We start from the raw sequence: 16,102 nt of genomic DNA, 5'->3' as shown, positions 1-16,102 counted from the left end.
TTGGAATGGGAGAAGATATTTACAAATGACATATCTGAGAAAGGGGTTAATATCCAAAGTATATAAAGAACTTGTACAACACAACATGGGAGAAACAAATAATCTACTTAAAAAATGGGCAGAAGACATGAATAGACATTTTTCTAAAGAAGACATCTAGATGGCCAACAGAAACGTGAAAAGATGCTCAACATCACTCATCATCAGGGATATACAGATCAAAACTACAGTGAGATACCACCTCATACCTGTCAGAATGGCTAAAATTAACAACACAAGAAACAACAGGTGTTGCTGAGGGTAAAGAGAAGGGGAAACCCTCTTACACTGTTGGTCAGAATGCAAACTGGAAAAGCAGCAAAACTTTTGATATGCAGGCTTTGGACAATTATCTTGGCTCAGTCATTCCAGCCTCAAGCAAAGAAACATAAGTATCTGCTACAATCATATTACAAACTATTATTATATCTAATTTAGAGGAAATGTACAAAGAGTAAAAAATCACAAATTTTAAATGCTTAGTTTTCTTAAAGGTGGTCTATTTTTAATCAGTGATTCAGTTCTTTTTTTTATTTTTTTTTTAAATTTTTTTTCAACGTTTTTATTTATTTTTGGGACAGAGAGAGACAGAGCATGAACGGGGGAGGGGCAGAGAGAGAGGGAGACACAGAATCAGAAACAGGCTCCAGGCTCTGAGCCATCAGCCCAGAGCCTGACGCGGGGCTCGAACTCCCGGACCGCGAGATCGTGACCTGGCTGAAGTCGGACGCTTAACCGACTGCGCCACCCAGGCGCCCCAATCAGTGATTCAGTTCTGTGTGATGTTAAGATCTCCTTACATTGAAACAAATACCCAATGAAGCTTTCATCATACAGCACTCAGAAACTGCCCTAGACACTGCCTTCTGTTAAACTTATAAAGCCAAAGCTACTTTTCATAACTTCAGACCCCTTGCATTTTGCAAAGTTTGAAATGAGCAAGTTTAAATTTTGCCTTAAGAACTATTTATATTTTATTATTCTCCTCAAGGCATTTAAAACCTCTTTGTTTCTCAAACTGTAAATAAAAGGATTTAGCAGGGGAATTATGATTGTGTAAAATACAGAATACATTTTATCTTGATTTTCAGCTGGGCCAGACCCAGGACGCACATACATGAAGAAGAGAGTGCCATAGAACAAAGAGACAGAGAGCAAGTGGGCGCTGCATGTGGAGAAGGCCTTGCTCCTGCCCTTTTCAGACTTCTTTTTCAGGATGGCAAAGAGGACATGGGAGTAAGAGATGATAATAGTCATAAAGGTGAAGGATTGTATAAAGACTGAAAATATAAAAATTAAGAGCATATTAACTCTAGGGTCAGTACAGGAAATCTTAAACAGTTGTAAAATTTCACAGTAGAAATAATGTATTACATTGGACTTGCAGAAAGTTAATCTAAATAACAAACCGGTGTGCATCATAGGATGAAGAAACCCTATAATATATGAAACACCTAATAACCGAATGCAAAAGATATTGGACATCACCACTGGATAAAGCAAAGGATTACATATAGCTACATAGCGATCATAGGCCATCACTACCAGAAGGAAACATTCAGTGTTTGCACTGGAAGCAAAAATATAAAATTGGGTGATGCATTCAACCAGGGATATCAAGTGATTGTTGGATAAAAAATTCATCAGCATCTTGGGAGTCACAGAGGTGGAGGAACAAGCATCTGCAAAGGCCAAACTGCCAAGGAGTAAGTACATGGGGGTATGAAGATGGGGGTCCTTCCAGATGAGAAAAATCAGTCCGAGGTTGCCCACCATGGTAGTGAGGTAGATGACCAAGAACACCAGGAACAGGGGGACCTGCAGCCCTGGAAGATCTGTAAGTCCCATGAGAACAAACTCCATCACCTGTGTTTTGTTTCCATCAGATTCACTCAAGTTGATCACTGAAATGGAAGAATAAGTGAAAAACAGAGTCATAAAAGACTGTGAAAATAATCACGTTTTATTTGCAAATAAATGTATCTTCCTTATTTACATATCCCTTTTAACCAGAACATTTATCTTTACACTTCAGTATTCTTTACAAACAATATGTATTTGGGCAACTGTTCCTCAAAATTAAGGGGAATATATATGTATATACCATATACACACCATATATATGGAATTTATTATGTATATTTATTTTATGTATTTATATTTATACATATTTATTATGTATAATTTATTATATATATAGAGTTTATTACTTGTATAAGAGAAGTGGTTTTGTTTTTTAATTTGGAAAAAATTAATTTCAATTTAATAATCATCTTCTAATTATAAAAGCTTTAAAAATAGAATTAAGCTTTTGCAATATGTTAAAGATGAGTAATCAAAGCCAATAGCATACATTCTAAACAATATAGCATCTTCCTCAAATTAGGACAGATTGAAATGCTTACTCTGACCATTATTGTACAGTATTTTTCAGAAACTTCAATACATCTAAGATATGAAAACAAAATATAACAAAGATTAATGGAATGTCATAGAAATTGTAGGAGATAAATTCATATTTTTACTAATGTTATATTGTTATAATTAAACAAATAACATTATGACTTTAATAAGTACCAGATGCAGGATGAATACATAAATAATCACGAGATTTTTTTCAGTGCAAGCAAGAAAGAAATAAAAAGGATATATATCAGTTACAATAGCCATACACCTTAAAATACATTGAAATATTTTTAAAATATATAAGACCTTGTGAATAAAATTGTAAAACTTACCGAAAAGTATTATACAATTTCTAAAGAAATAGCCAAAATATGATCTCAGATAAGAAGACCTAGTATTATAAATATGTCATTAGAATTCAATTTCAGCTAGAAATTAAATTCAGTTAGTTGTTTTTAAGATTATTTATTTTTATTTATCTATTTTGAGAGAGAGAGAGACAGAGCCTGAGCAGGAGAGGGGCAGAGAGAGGAGTATTCCAAGCAGGCTTCACAGAGCTCAGTGTGGGGCTCGATCCCACAAACTGCAAGACCATGACTTTAGCGAAAATCAGGAGTTGGTCACTTAACTGACTGAGCCACCCAGGTGCCCCTGAATCCTAACTGCTTTTTAACATAATAGCATAAGCATAAAGTTCTTATAAAATAAAATTATTTTAAAGAGACAAGAAAAATATGAACAGTAACAAAGTTAAGTGTGCAGTGGTGTTACAACATAAAGCCTTTAATAGAATATAATATGACATGAAAATAGGAAAATATAATAGTAAAACCAAATAAAGACTCCAAAGACTGATTCAAGTATATGTATTGGAATTTAATATAGTACATGGGTGATTTTTCAATTGAGAAAATATTATGGCTACATTTGCCTATTTCAGAAAAAAAAAAGTAAGAATGGCTTTGTTTTCCATGTTTGTTTTAAAATGGTTACTAGATCAAGGGCTTAAAAGTAAAAAATTAAAAGAAAACAATTTAAATATTCTAAGAAAATTCATAAAATAAATATAATTTAAATATATTACAAAAATCTCTAAGAAACCCACGAATTATAAATAAGGATATAAGTGTACTTAATATAATGTTTAAATACATGAAAATGAAGTATGTATCAAATATTTCACAAGGTAAAAGATGAATAAAATGTTGGAAAAATATGTATAGTTAATATAATAGGCTAAATATTAGTTCCTATCACATGCTAGGAAATATTACTAATTGGTAAGAAAAGTCAAGTAATTCGACAGAAAACAAAAATGGAATTGAATGGGCAAGTCACAGAATATGTCAACACATTGAGTTAATGTGAGGAAGGTGAGCACCTTCCCTAGTACTCAAGATGTGTGAATAAAATAAGACGTTATTTTTCATTCCTCAGATTAGCAAAATCTGATTGTTAGAATTTAGAAAATGCCACTGTCACCCTTACTAATAAAAATGTAAATTAAGACTGAAAAACAATTTGGTAATATTTAAAAAAAATACACAGGGGCACCTTGGTGGCTCAGTCAGTTAAGCACCCAACTTTGGCCCATATCATGATCTCACTTACAGTTTGTGAGTTTGAATCCCATGTCAGGCTCTGTGCTGACAGCTCAGAGCCTGGAACCTGCTTCAGATTCTGTGTCTTCCTCTGTCTCTCTGCACCTCCTCAGCTTGCTCTGTCTCTCCCTCTCAAAAATAAATAAGCATTAAAATAATTTTAATAATGAAACATAAATAAAAATACACATACTTTTCAACTCAGCAACCCATGCCTTCTATCTATTCTATAGCAATAACATATTTCATAGGTAGAAAAGTCTACAACAACATTGTTCACAGTGGCAAAAGACTGGAAATAATATGTAAACCAACAGGATGAAACAATGGTTGAACAAATTTTGGCATAACCAGACTAACCAATATTATGGCTAAAATCAATAAAATGAGCTCTTGATCTACGAGTTGTCTGAAAGAAGTTTCCACAATTGCTAGGAATGTGAGAAAAATAAGATGCAGAGAAATGTATTTAACATTATCTCATTAAACAAATAGATAATAGAGTCTTAAAATTCCCATTCTGTAGATCTGTGAATACACACACACACACACACACACACACACACATATTTGCAAAAACCATAAGAACATAAAGATTGTATAAAATGATAGACCTTAGCTTGTTAATATTTATTGTCTGGTGGAGGTGAGAGGAGAGAATAAAGGAGGAGAAAAATACACAGTACCTCCAAAACTGCTTTTGTGATAAAAACACAATATATAGTCATCCTATTTTATAGAATTATAGATATTTATATATGGTCAATGACATATATTTAAGGCTAGTCTTAAATTTTAATAGTAAAGAAGAGAAAAAGAGAGTGACAGGAATAATAATACTATTGCATTTAGTAGGTGGCAATAAATATTTTAATGAAAAATTAGGAATTAATCATAAGTAAATTTTATTTTATAGGTTTTCTGTATTTTAAAATACAGAAAAGGTTTTGGATTATGTAGCATATGCTTTTGAATATTTTCAGTTGTATCTGAATTCATCCATCAAGAGTAATTTCCCTCTGTCTCTCAGACAAAAGTTTTTTTGTAAACAAAGTTAGATATATAAACACAATGTTTTTTTAAAATAGTTTTCTTCATTTTCAGGTTCCTTTCTTTATATTTGATGCATCCCTGAAATAATTTGCTTGATTTTGTTCTATGACCTATAAATGTTGTCTAAAAGCAAATCCAAAGAAGAAATCCCAAGGTATTTAGAGGTGAATGCACAGACTCTTAGATCACCTAGAAGGAGAAAAATCTATCTATAATTTGATGTGTAAATTCATTGTTTCCCAAAATAAAATGAATAACACAATTTTATACACACACTTCTTGCTGGTTAAAATACATTTAAAAATCTACCTATATACCCAAATTGTATTGTTTAACTTTAAAATAGCTCCATAGACAATATTTTCATAATGGTTCAACATTAGGGAGAATGAGGAGTTATTTCCCATGTTCCTTGAGAATAGAAAAAAAAATAGCTTTAAAAATTTATCTTTTGGGTGCAAGGGTGGCTCCATCAGTTAAGCATCTAACTTCAGCTCAGGTCATGATCTCACAGTTCGTCATGATCTCACAGATCTCACAGTTCCAGCCTTGCATCAGGCTCTCTGCTGTCGGCACAGAGCCCACTTTGGATCCTCTGTCCCCCCCCCTCTCTGCCCCTCCCTTGCTCTCTCTCCCCTCTCTCTCTCAAAAACAAATAACATTAAAAATTTATCTTTTAAAGCATGTACCCATGAGAAGGCCTAGAAACACAGCACATGCAGCAAGAATGACTGAAATGTCTCTTCTAAAAATTAGCCTTACTAGACACTGAGGGCAAGTCATTTAATTTCTAAGGTGGGGTTTTGTCCTGAGTGAGCCTGCCTAAGTTTCTTGCCAACTTTAAATCCATAATTGATACACCCTATTTTTATAATTAGGTCAAGAGCTATTAAGTTCTTAGATCTTTTCAATATCCATATGTATCTCTATATCATATAGATATACACATATATATGTGTGTATATATATATACACACACACATATGCACACACATATATCCATTGGAAACAAGGGGCTTAATAATGTTATCATTGGTGACTTTAGCTCATCTTTTCATGATTCCATGAACAAATTAAGGAAGTTTAAGCAGCATAATTTAGTTGTCCTTAGCCTGACAATGAAAAGTTTCTATGGTATGAAATAACCTCTGAAATTCTTGAGTCATTATCATCATTTTATCATTTGCCTCCTTTTTCTATTATCTCAAGTTTGCTATTAAAAAGAAATATTATTATTTGTGTCTCCTCATCAGTCAAACATTTAGTATTTATGACAAGCATCCAGAATGGTATACCCTGAAGTTAAACGAAAAACCTCATAGGGTTACCAGGATTTTCATTCTCACCTGGATGTCTCATTATCAAATAAAAAAATTGAAAAACTACAAATAATGAAAATTAGACGGATCCTAGTGTCCTCACTCAGTTTCTTAAAGTCTTTTCGAGATTGAGAAATGATGGGTTTCTTGAAGGAAAGATGGTGGGTTTCTAAAGGGAAGAAATATAAATTTCCCTCTACCATACTTTACATTGGGGCCAGAGACATCTTCATGAATCGCCAAACTGATGAAGTTTCTAGCTGCTTTCACACCCACATCCGCTGTACTTCCTCCTAAAATCTTTAAATGAAGAAAAGTGGAAGGTGCAGAATGAAGCAGAGATTACTTGCGCAAAGATTTTCCTTGGAAACCTAAACTGCAGGGAGAAGGTATTTATTTGTACTCTTTTCCAAATCTATTCATGACAAAGAAAAAAATATATTTTAAATTCCCTCAGTAAAAGTTACCAATGGATTGATTCCCTGTAGGTTGGGGGCAAAGCTGTTCTACTGGGCATTGTGAGCTAATTGGGGAATAACCCAGGCATAGCAGGTGTAACAATTAGAAATACACTTTGTGTCATTAGAGTTCACTGTGAGGGCATCTTGACAAACTACCCCTGAGCAATTTTTAGGTCATAATAATTTCCTTTCTCTTATTGCTCTTGATGTTGCCACATTCCAACCACCGGATAGTTTCTTCAAATGTCTCAAAAACTCATGAAACTCAGAATGTCCAGATCCAAATTCAGAATCTTTGTAAACAGTATCACCAAGTGTGGCCCTCATCCTGCCTTCCCATTCTCAGTTAATGGCATCATCATTACCCCGTTTTTAAAGAAAGAAACCTGAGAGTCATCCTTGACACTGAATTCCCGCCTTGAACCCATCAGAACTATTATCAAACTCATGGCTTTTATCTCTTTAATACCTGCTGAAACCACCTACTTTTCTCAAAATTCAAGAAAACTCCATCTCCTGCCTAGAATACTCCATCTCCTGCCTAGAATACTCACATATCCTTTTAATAATCTATGTGTATTTTCTAATATATTCTCCCACCAAAATCTGAATTTGGGCCAAAATCATCTTTATAAAATGCCAAACCACTGAGCTCAGCACTGTTCGCACACCCATGGATGAGATTCCATTTAAACCCTTGAGCATAACTTATGATCACTCTTAGAAGATCAAAATTCTTAAGCCTATATATCCCTTTCCTCATCCTAAAACCTATCCATTCATTCTCTGTACCAACCTTTGGTCCATTGTAGCTAATAGATTCTTTAGGGCGAATGAGTCTATTTATTTGACAACAGAATCTAGGAGCTGAAGTTAAAAATCAAAATGTATAGTGAATTAAAAGGTTAAAAATCATGGCTTTCATATGCAATGTTGATGAGAAAAAAAACAAAAACAAAAAACCAGAATTTATCCCTTTGTTTTTCTAATCTTAGTGTAGCAATGTAAGGAGTTCTCCTTAAACAGCTGCAAAGCTGCCAGCATCTCTCCAGGCCCATCAGAATCTGTGTGACATGCTTGCCTCTGTGTGAGCAGCACACACACACTTTTGTGATGGGGCTGACAAGGGCTCAGGAACCAGGGTAGAAGCCTGAGAGTGCCCACTGGTTAGCACTACATTTTCTGTAGTAATGGGAACAGGTCATAGGAAAATGACAAACAAGAATTGCAAAATTATCCTTTCACTGATTTACACGTAGTAAAGCATACAACAGAAATCTGATGTAGGTTGGGGATAGTAAAACCCCAAATTTCTGATGGATAATAGGATTTGTGGCTCAGTTCTCTTGAGCTGCAAAGGCTTTCTCTGGGAAATCCTGGTTGTGTAGTAACTGTGAATTCACTCAGTGAAAGGGAAAATTGTGCTGTGTGTGGGTAACTTTGTGGATTGTGCAAATTTAATACCAAAGGCCCTGTGGTTCCTTGTCAGAGCAGTAACTTTTAAACATTGGATTATGTTTTACTCTTGGCCACAGAGGCTTTCTTTTCCAGTTCAGCTGGAAGCTTTATTCCCCTCATTCTCCTTCAGAACACCTTAATACTAATTCAACCAGCGTCAGAGCCGTTGTTCCAACTTTTAATTTTTGCTGCTGTTTATTTGTTTTGTCATTTCACACAACACAACTCCTGGCCTGACTCTTGAACTCAGTTAATTGCTAATGTCTCTTCCTCTCAGGTAGTAGCTTATTGAATGTACAAGAGGAAGCCTCACGTGTTCAAGCGAAATAAAAGTTATAAGGAACTGCCTCTGTTAATTCTGTGTAGTATAGCATTAACACTCCTCACTTGTAAAAATTGAGGATGTTTGACTAGAGGATCCTAACTGCTTTACAAGTATATTCTCCATTTGCCTGGAATCCGAAGGATTTTTTGGTTATTGGGCTCTAGGAGCATTTAAGTAGATTATGGAAGTAGAAAAGTAGGAAGGAGAAGAAAATATACTTTCTTTCTTGATTTGGTTGTAACTCAGCACCCCCCACTTTTTTTTTTTTTTTTTTTTTTAGCTTATCACTGAGATTGAAGAGGTGGAAATTTATGGGATAGATTTTCCTATGTAAGAAGCAGCCATATTCCCAAGTACTAAAAGAAAGAAAATATCCTTCTGAGTGACCCATTTATGTTCCATGTTCAGAGATTGTAATGCTTTTTCTTCAGACCTTTGATCAGTGAGAAAGTGACACAGCCTCAACTTAAAGAGCTTTATTCTCCTCCCTATAGCCTAGGACACTAATTAATTAATATTTAATGTATTGGTATAAATTTACCACACAATATTTCCATGGAACTGCTGTGATTTTGTCTCAGTACAATGAATTGTTCCAGTGAAATCAGATGGCCAGTCTGCTATTGATACAGTATTTTTTCTTAATGGTGCCATTCATAGAAACAACGTTCCATTGGTTTGGGTGATGGAGTGTGGTGGTAGATTTACATGTAATTTATCACCTAATTTGCCTTTTTCTCAGATTTTATAGGATGGCTAAGGCCTCGTATTTCTTCAGTTCACTGATAATGTTGTCTAGCATTCAATGTGCATGCCCATATATTAGATCATGTATTCAAATATAGTTCATCCCTTATCAAATTACTCCACTCAAAAACCTTCTCTGAGTCCTTGCAATTTGAATAAAGCCCCAATTCCAATGCTCAACAACCTATTACGTACCTGTCAAATGCCCATTACCTATTCTCCTACCAGTTTAATTACAAATGGATAATATTTCCCCTGGTATGTGTTCCACTGATTTATATCATAAGATGACTACTCATCTGGCCCAAACAGAAATTTTAGTACAGTTTTGAGTAGCTGGCCTTATTAATATTATAGTCTCAGATATTCTTAACTGAACATGGCATTCATGGTGACAGAAACCATATTCATATGGCCTGACCCCATACATCATTAGGCATAGAATGGATGTACATGAAGATGGCAAAAACAGAAACAGTAGAAAAACTATGAGACGCCTGTAGAGTGAAAAGCGTAATGTGACTTCTCTAATCCACTGTTGTCAAGGTGGTACCCACACATTGTACCACCTGTACACGTAGGCCCACAGACCTACTTTAGGCTCAGTAGAAGCAGTGGTATAGGAGGCACTTAGAGTTTAATAGACTATTTTTCAGTACAATGCTAGCTTATATACAGAATTTTCTGTAAAAATGTATGTTAAGCAACACAGAATAGAGTAGGAATTATTGTCTAAGAATCATACATCAGGAAAGATGTAGCAGAAACAGAAAATCATTGCTCATTTATTTAGACAAATATTTTTGTTTTATTGTTCACCAAAATACAAGAATATAAATAAAGAGGTCAAAAAGCTTACAGTGGATACCATGCTGGAAGGAAAAAAATTACAAGGAGATAGGAGGATATAATAAAGTTTTAATTTAATCAGTCCCTCTAAAATGAAACACCATTATTAGAAGATTGATTAGAAACACTGAAAATTTTCAAGTGGTTTGTAATTACTAAAAAATTAATTTTGTATAAACAGTACTTCTAATAATGATTTTTTATTGATACTGTCAGAATGAAAAGGGTAATTCATACTTACCAGAAATTTTTAACTCTACTTATTGTGAAATGTATTGCTATGTATTTGTCTATATGTTTAGACAAATATTTTAATGTCAGCAAGGAGGATACTTATTTAGAAGTACTTTTTTTTTAGGTGACTGTAATTACCTTGAAATGCTTTAAGATGATGTGTATAGTCACTTTTGTTTTTAAAACTCATGAACTTTATACTATTTAATTCCAAATAATTTCTTGGGTATAAAAGTCTTACAAAGCAAGAATAATGCAGCTGGAAATTGTTTGGTTTTATGGAAGGCTTTTAGAAGACTTTGCATGTGCTTCAAGCTGTTTCCAGAAAGGGTTATCATTGGAAGTAGAGCTCTCATGCATTTACTCATTCAATAATCATCTACTAAGATGATATAAGAGTGAAAGCAACTGAAACATTGCTTCACTCTTGCCTATAGCTGAAGAACAAATCTTAAATTCTGACAAATTCACTGGGTGTTTAAAAGACTTAATAATTGCTTAAAGTCATCAGCCATATTTTTATAACATAGTAATATAAAGTTTACACATTTTCTATTTTTTTAACTAAAAAATGCATTGAGTATTATCAATGTGCAAGATGTCCATTTAGGTTTTGTGCTTATTTAAATAAAAATTGAAAAAATGGTAAGGACATTTTATTTGAGAAATGTGTATTCCTTTATCATTTTACTAGTCCACCTTAAATTTGTTTCTTTTGCTGTATGTGTAAGAAGAGATTTAGTAGAGAATTGCAGTAATATACAACAAAGGATACATTTTGCCCTGTTCTTCATCTGGGGCAGATTCAAGACTCACAAATCTGAAAAAAAAGAGTGTTGTAAGAGAACAGGAGAACAGTAAGCAAATGGCCACCGCTGTGGAGAAGGAATTACTTCAGCCTCTTTCATAATTCTTTTTCAGTATGCCAAAGATGACATGGGTGTAAGAAACTTAATTTAATTGTTCATAGGAGTGAAGTTTGAATAAAGACTGAGAAACCAAAAAGAATCAAAGCATTAATAGATTCATCTGTTTGGAAATTTTATATGGCAACAAGAATTCAAAATAGAACTGGTGTTTTTATGTTGGATCTGTAGAAAGTTAACATAAATGGAAACTCCATATGAACAATAAGAGGTAGAAAACCAGAAACATGCAAAACACTCAGCAACTAAATTCCATTTGGAAGAAAATCCATAATATAATACATACAACTTCAGGGTGGCTCAGTGTCTCAGTCAGTTAAGCAACTGACTTTGGCTCAGGTCATGATCTCACGGCTTGTGGGTTAGAGCCCCACATTGGGCTTTGTGCTGACAGCTCAGAGCCTGGAGCCTGCTTCGGATTCTGTGTCTCCCTCTCTCTCTGCTCCTCTCCTGCTCATGCTCTGTCTCTTTGTCTCTCAAGAATAATAAATATTAAAAAAAAAGAATTAAAAAAAAAGAATACAGACCATATCAAAAATAAAGCTAAAATGAAATCAATAAATTCAACCATGGATATAAAATCTAGAAGAAACCAAAACATTACAAGAAAGGAGAGCCAATGGAAAAAAATTTAAAACTAGGAGAAAGTAAAGAATTATATAAGAGCAAACAAAGTTAGATGTAATTTTTAAAATTATAAGCTAATTCTTTTAAAATACCTACAAAATAGAAAAATTATTAGCTAACCTACATTTTCCTAAGTGAGAAAAAAATGATAAAAGGGAAGTAAACTTCCAAACCCATAAATGTAAAAACCATTATGTGAGTCTTTGTCTAGTTCTAGATAAATAAATTTTAAAATATGGATGAAGTGAATAGTTTTATTAAAAATAAAATCATAAATTTTATTCTTAATAACACACAATAGGCCATCCACAGCTAATAAAATTAATATGTTCTGGATTTAAGTAAGCTTGTAGATCTAATTCTATCATCAGTTCTCTAAGTATACATTACCTTTATCACAAAAATACTATCAGCCAGATCCAAAATGTGAAAAATTCTATAGAAAATAAACCAGTTTATTCAACAGATAAATGACATGAAAAAAGGAGGAAGAGAAAACTATTATAGATGAAAAGAAATTTAAGAACCATCATCAAAATGCAATAGATATACTTTGTTTAAATCCTGATTCAAACAAAGAACAAATTTTTGATACAAATTGGGAATACGAAACACAGATTGATATTAAATAATGTTAAGAAATTAATTCTGTTATGTATAATAATTTCACTGTGGTTACAAAACAAAGTCTTCATTTGTTGGCATTACATATACTAAAAGATTAACAAGTTTTTAATAATTGGTTCTACCTTTAATAATTCTGACATGAAATATCATTGCAGAAATTAGAAACATTATGTAAGTGCCATACCCTCAAAGTAAAAAACAAAAAAGCAAAAAAATAAAACAAACAAACAAAACAACTGTTGAGACATATATGCATGGAAACATTTATTTTTGTCAAAATGATAACAAAAATTTAAAAGATTGTAACAGAACATAATGGTAAATTATTGGAACAGGGCCCTAATCAAAAGTAAGGAAAATGTAATGCAAAAATCAACCCTAACCTATAAATTAAAAATATCCACATTAGATATTAAAAAAAAAAAAAAGGCGGCAGGGCAGGGGGGTTGCCTGTGTGGCTTAGTTGGTTGAGCATCTGACTTCAGCTCAGGTCATTATCTCACGGGTTGTGAGTTCAAGCCCCATGTCAGGCTCTGTGTTGACAGCTCAGAGCCTGGAGCCTCCTTTGGATTCTGTGTCTCCCTCTCTGTGCACCTGCCTCACTCACTCTCTGTCTCTCTCAAAAAGTAAATAAACATTAAATTTTTTTTTTAAATCCTGTGTCATTGTTAGCCACCAAAACAGTAAAATTAACCACAGTTTTCTGCAGTCAATAGTACTTTTCCAAAGAATTCATTCAATTGTCTAACATTTTAAAAAGCCATTTCTAATGGGAACCTATGGTAATAAAATTGTAAGCCTATTAAAATGAATTGAATATTTTCATTTATATTCATAAGTCAAATGATTGATAAATTTATGATGCATACTGTCTTCATTTTAGATAAGTATTTTGATGTTTGTTGGAATTAAAGAAAAAAAAACCCTAAATATAACTTTTAAAATACTTCAACAAAAGGACCATTTTCACTCCTGCTTCAACAACTTGAATTTAATTTTTATTTCCTATGAATTCTTTTTTTTTAAACACAGTGCTTGAACAAACAGATTGCTCAAGGAATATAATTAAGTCCTCGCCCAAAAAAAAAAAAAAAAAAAAAAAAAAAAAAAGAAAGGAAAGAAAAAGAAACGAAAAGAAAAAAAGGAATCTATGTCAATTGTAGTATACTAAAATAAATTAGTCTAGGGGTGCCTGGTTGGCTCAGTCAGGTAAGCATATGACTCTTGATTTTGGCGCAGGTCATGATCACACAGTTTGTGAGTTCCAGCCCAGTGTTGGACTCTGCTCTGACAGCGAGGAGCCTACTTGGGATTATCTCTGCTTCTCTCTGTCCCTCCCCATATGTGCACCCTCTCTTTCTCTGTCTCTCTGTCTCTGTCTCTGTCTCTCTCTCTCTCTCTCAAATAAATAAATAAACTTAAAGAAAAAAGGACCACTAGCTCAATTTTTTGCCTGCATCCATATATGCTTAACCAGTTTCTCATCCTTGCCCTCCGCTTTGCCATCTACCTAGTGTAGGAGAGCAAAGCAATCTCTATGCAAATGTTTACCAACTTACTATTGCTAACAAAATAGTCATGTAAATAGAGTACAGGAGATCTGTAATATCTAAGAAAGCTATGTCTTGAGATATTTCCAAATCTGCAAATTCCAAAATACCATTATATTATATTACCCTTCCTGTATGAAAGTTAGTATGTGGGCTTCTAGATATGGGAAATTAAAATCTTGATGTTCCATTATTTAATTCAAGCCACCTTTTTTTTAATTGTTGTTATTAAAATGCACCAATTTTTTCAAACTCTTCGTTTTTATTAATTTTCCTCCCCTTTATTTCGGAAACATTTTTCTTCCAAGAATCTAAGTTTTTATCATTTTATCATGATGTGGTAAAACATCACAGAGCCTTATTAACATGCAGGTCGAGCTCAGTGAGTTAGGATCAGTCATGAACTAAATGACTCCCACTTACACACCAGCCTCAGTTACTGTCAATTATTAAGTGGAATTTAGGGGAGGAGTCCCTTGCAGATATCAAATTTTCAAAGACTAAATGTTCAGATAAAAAGGAATTACAATATTTTTAAATAAATCAACACTTAGTAGTAGGAGTCATTTCAACTGACGTAATAACTTTAATTGGACGTATATTCAAGTAAACATTGTGTGAAGCTGGGTTCCTTTACCCATTGCTTAGCGACCACCCTGACCACTAGCTCTTTAGTAAAAGGACAGAACCATGGCTAATCTGTAAGATTTAAGAACTCGTTTATGCAAAGGGTGAGAAGAGAAACAATTTGAAATTTCCCTTGACAACTATTTACTTCTTTGCAGCTCATCTCAAGGCACCTATAGCCTCTTTATTTTCTCAAGCTGTAAATAAATGGGTTTAGCAGGGGAATTATAATAGTGTAAAATAGGGAATACAATTTGCCCTGATCTTCGTCTAGACTGGATGCAGGACGCACATAGGTGAAGATGAGAGTGCCACAGTACAATGAGACAGAAAGCAAGTGGGCACTGCCTGTAGAGAAGGCTTTGTTTCTGCCCTTTTCAGACTTCTTTTTCAGAATGTCGAAGAGCACACGAGGATAAGAGATTATGATGGTCATTAAAGTGGATATTTGTATTAAAGCTGCAAAAATAAATACCATTAGTGCATTAATAGATGGGTCAAATAGATGAAATTTGGAATAGTTGTAAAATTTCACAGTAGAAATAATGTATTATTATATGTATATGTATATTCTATACATTCTATACATAGAATAATATTCTAACATTATAATAATGTTAGACCTGCAGAAAGTTAATCTTAATAACAAACTCATGTGAATCAGGGGATGCAGAAAACTGATTGCATATGAAATAATAATCAACTGAATGCAGAGTCTGTTGGACATTATCACTGGATAAAGCAAGGGGTTACATATGGCTACATAGCGGTCATAGGCTATCACTACCAGAAGGAAACATTCTGTAGTTGCACTGGAAGCAAAAAAGTAAAATTGGGTGATGCACTCTGCTAGGGATATCATTGCAGTCTTGTCTAAGAAATTGACTAGCATCTTGGGAGTTACAGAGGTTGAAGTACAAGCATCGGCAAAGGCTAAACCACCAAGGAACAAGTACATAGGCATGTAAAGATGGGCATCCTTCCAAATAAGAGCCATCAGTCCAACATTGCCCACCATGGTGATGATGTAGATGACCAAGAACATGAGGAAAAAGAGGAACTGCAGCCATGATCTCTCTGTAAGTCCTGTGAGAACAAACTCAGTGACCAGAGTCTTATTTCCTTCTGACATGTCCACACTTGATGACGGTAATGAGAAAATATGTATCAAAGACAATCACTAAAGGTAACATAAAGTAGTGGCATTTTATTTGCACATTAAATTGTACCTTAGTGTTGTTTTCCATTTAATT

The 16,102-nt window shown here is 33.8% G+C and overlaps 2 protein-coding genes across 2 annotated transcripts; both read right to left on the bottom strand.

Annotated features, from left to right (window-relative positions):
- Nucleotides 1–1,002: 1,002 nt before the first annotated feature.
- Nucleotides 1,003–7,328, bottom strand: LOC121036501 (olfactory receptor 5AC1-like). Its single transcript, XM_040485019.1, has 3 exons — nucleotides 7,245–7,328; nucleotides 6,619–6,718; nucleotides 1,003–1,943 (listed from the first exon to the last, which is right to left on the bottom strand). The coding sequence occupies exons 1-3, from the start codon at nucleotides 7,326–7,328 to the stop codon at nucleotides 1,003–1,005; spliced, it is 1,125 nt and encodes a 374-aa protein (XP_040340953.1).
- A 7,680-nt stretch (nucleotides 7,329–15,008) lies between these two features.
- On the bottom strand, nucleotides 15,009–15,987 carry LOC121035787 (olfactory receptor 5AC2-like). Its single transcript, XM_040483640.1, is given in 4 exon segments — nucleotides 15,009–15,038; nucleotides 15,040–15,348; nucleotides 15,350–15,403; nucleotides 15,466–15,987. Coding segments are annotated over 4 exon segments (909 nt in total). The 5' UTR covers nucleotides 15,982–15,987.
- Nucleotides 15,988–16,102: the final 115 nt, after the last annotated feature.

Source organism: Herpailurus yagouaroundi, unplaced genomic scaffold (genome assembly GCF_014898765.1).
Source record: "Herpailurus yagouaroundi ecotype Mexico unplaced genomic scaffold, PumYag 162, whole genome shotgun sequence".
Classification (NCBI taxonomy): domain Eukaryota; kingdom Metazoa; phylum Chordata; class Mammalia; order Carnivora; family Felidae; genus Herpailurus; species Herpailurus yagouaroundi.
Note: the sequence above shows the minus strand (reverse complement) of the source record. Positions and strands in the feature narration are given on the sequence as shown.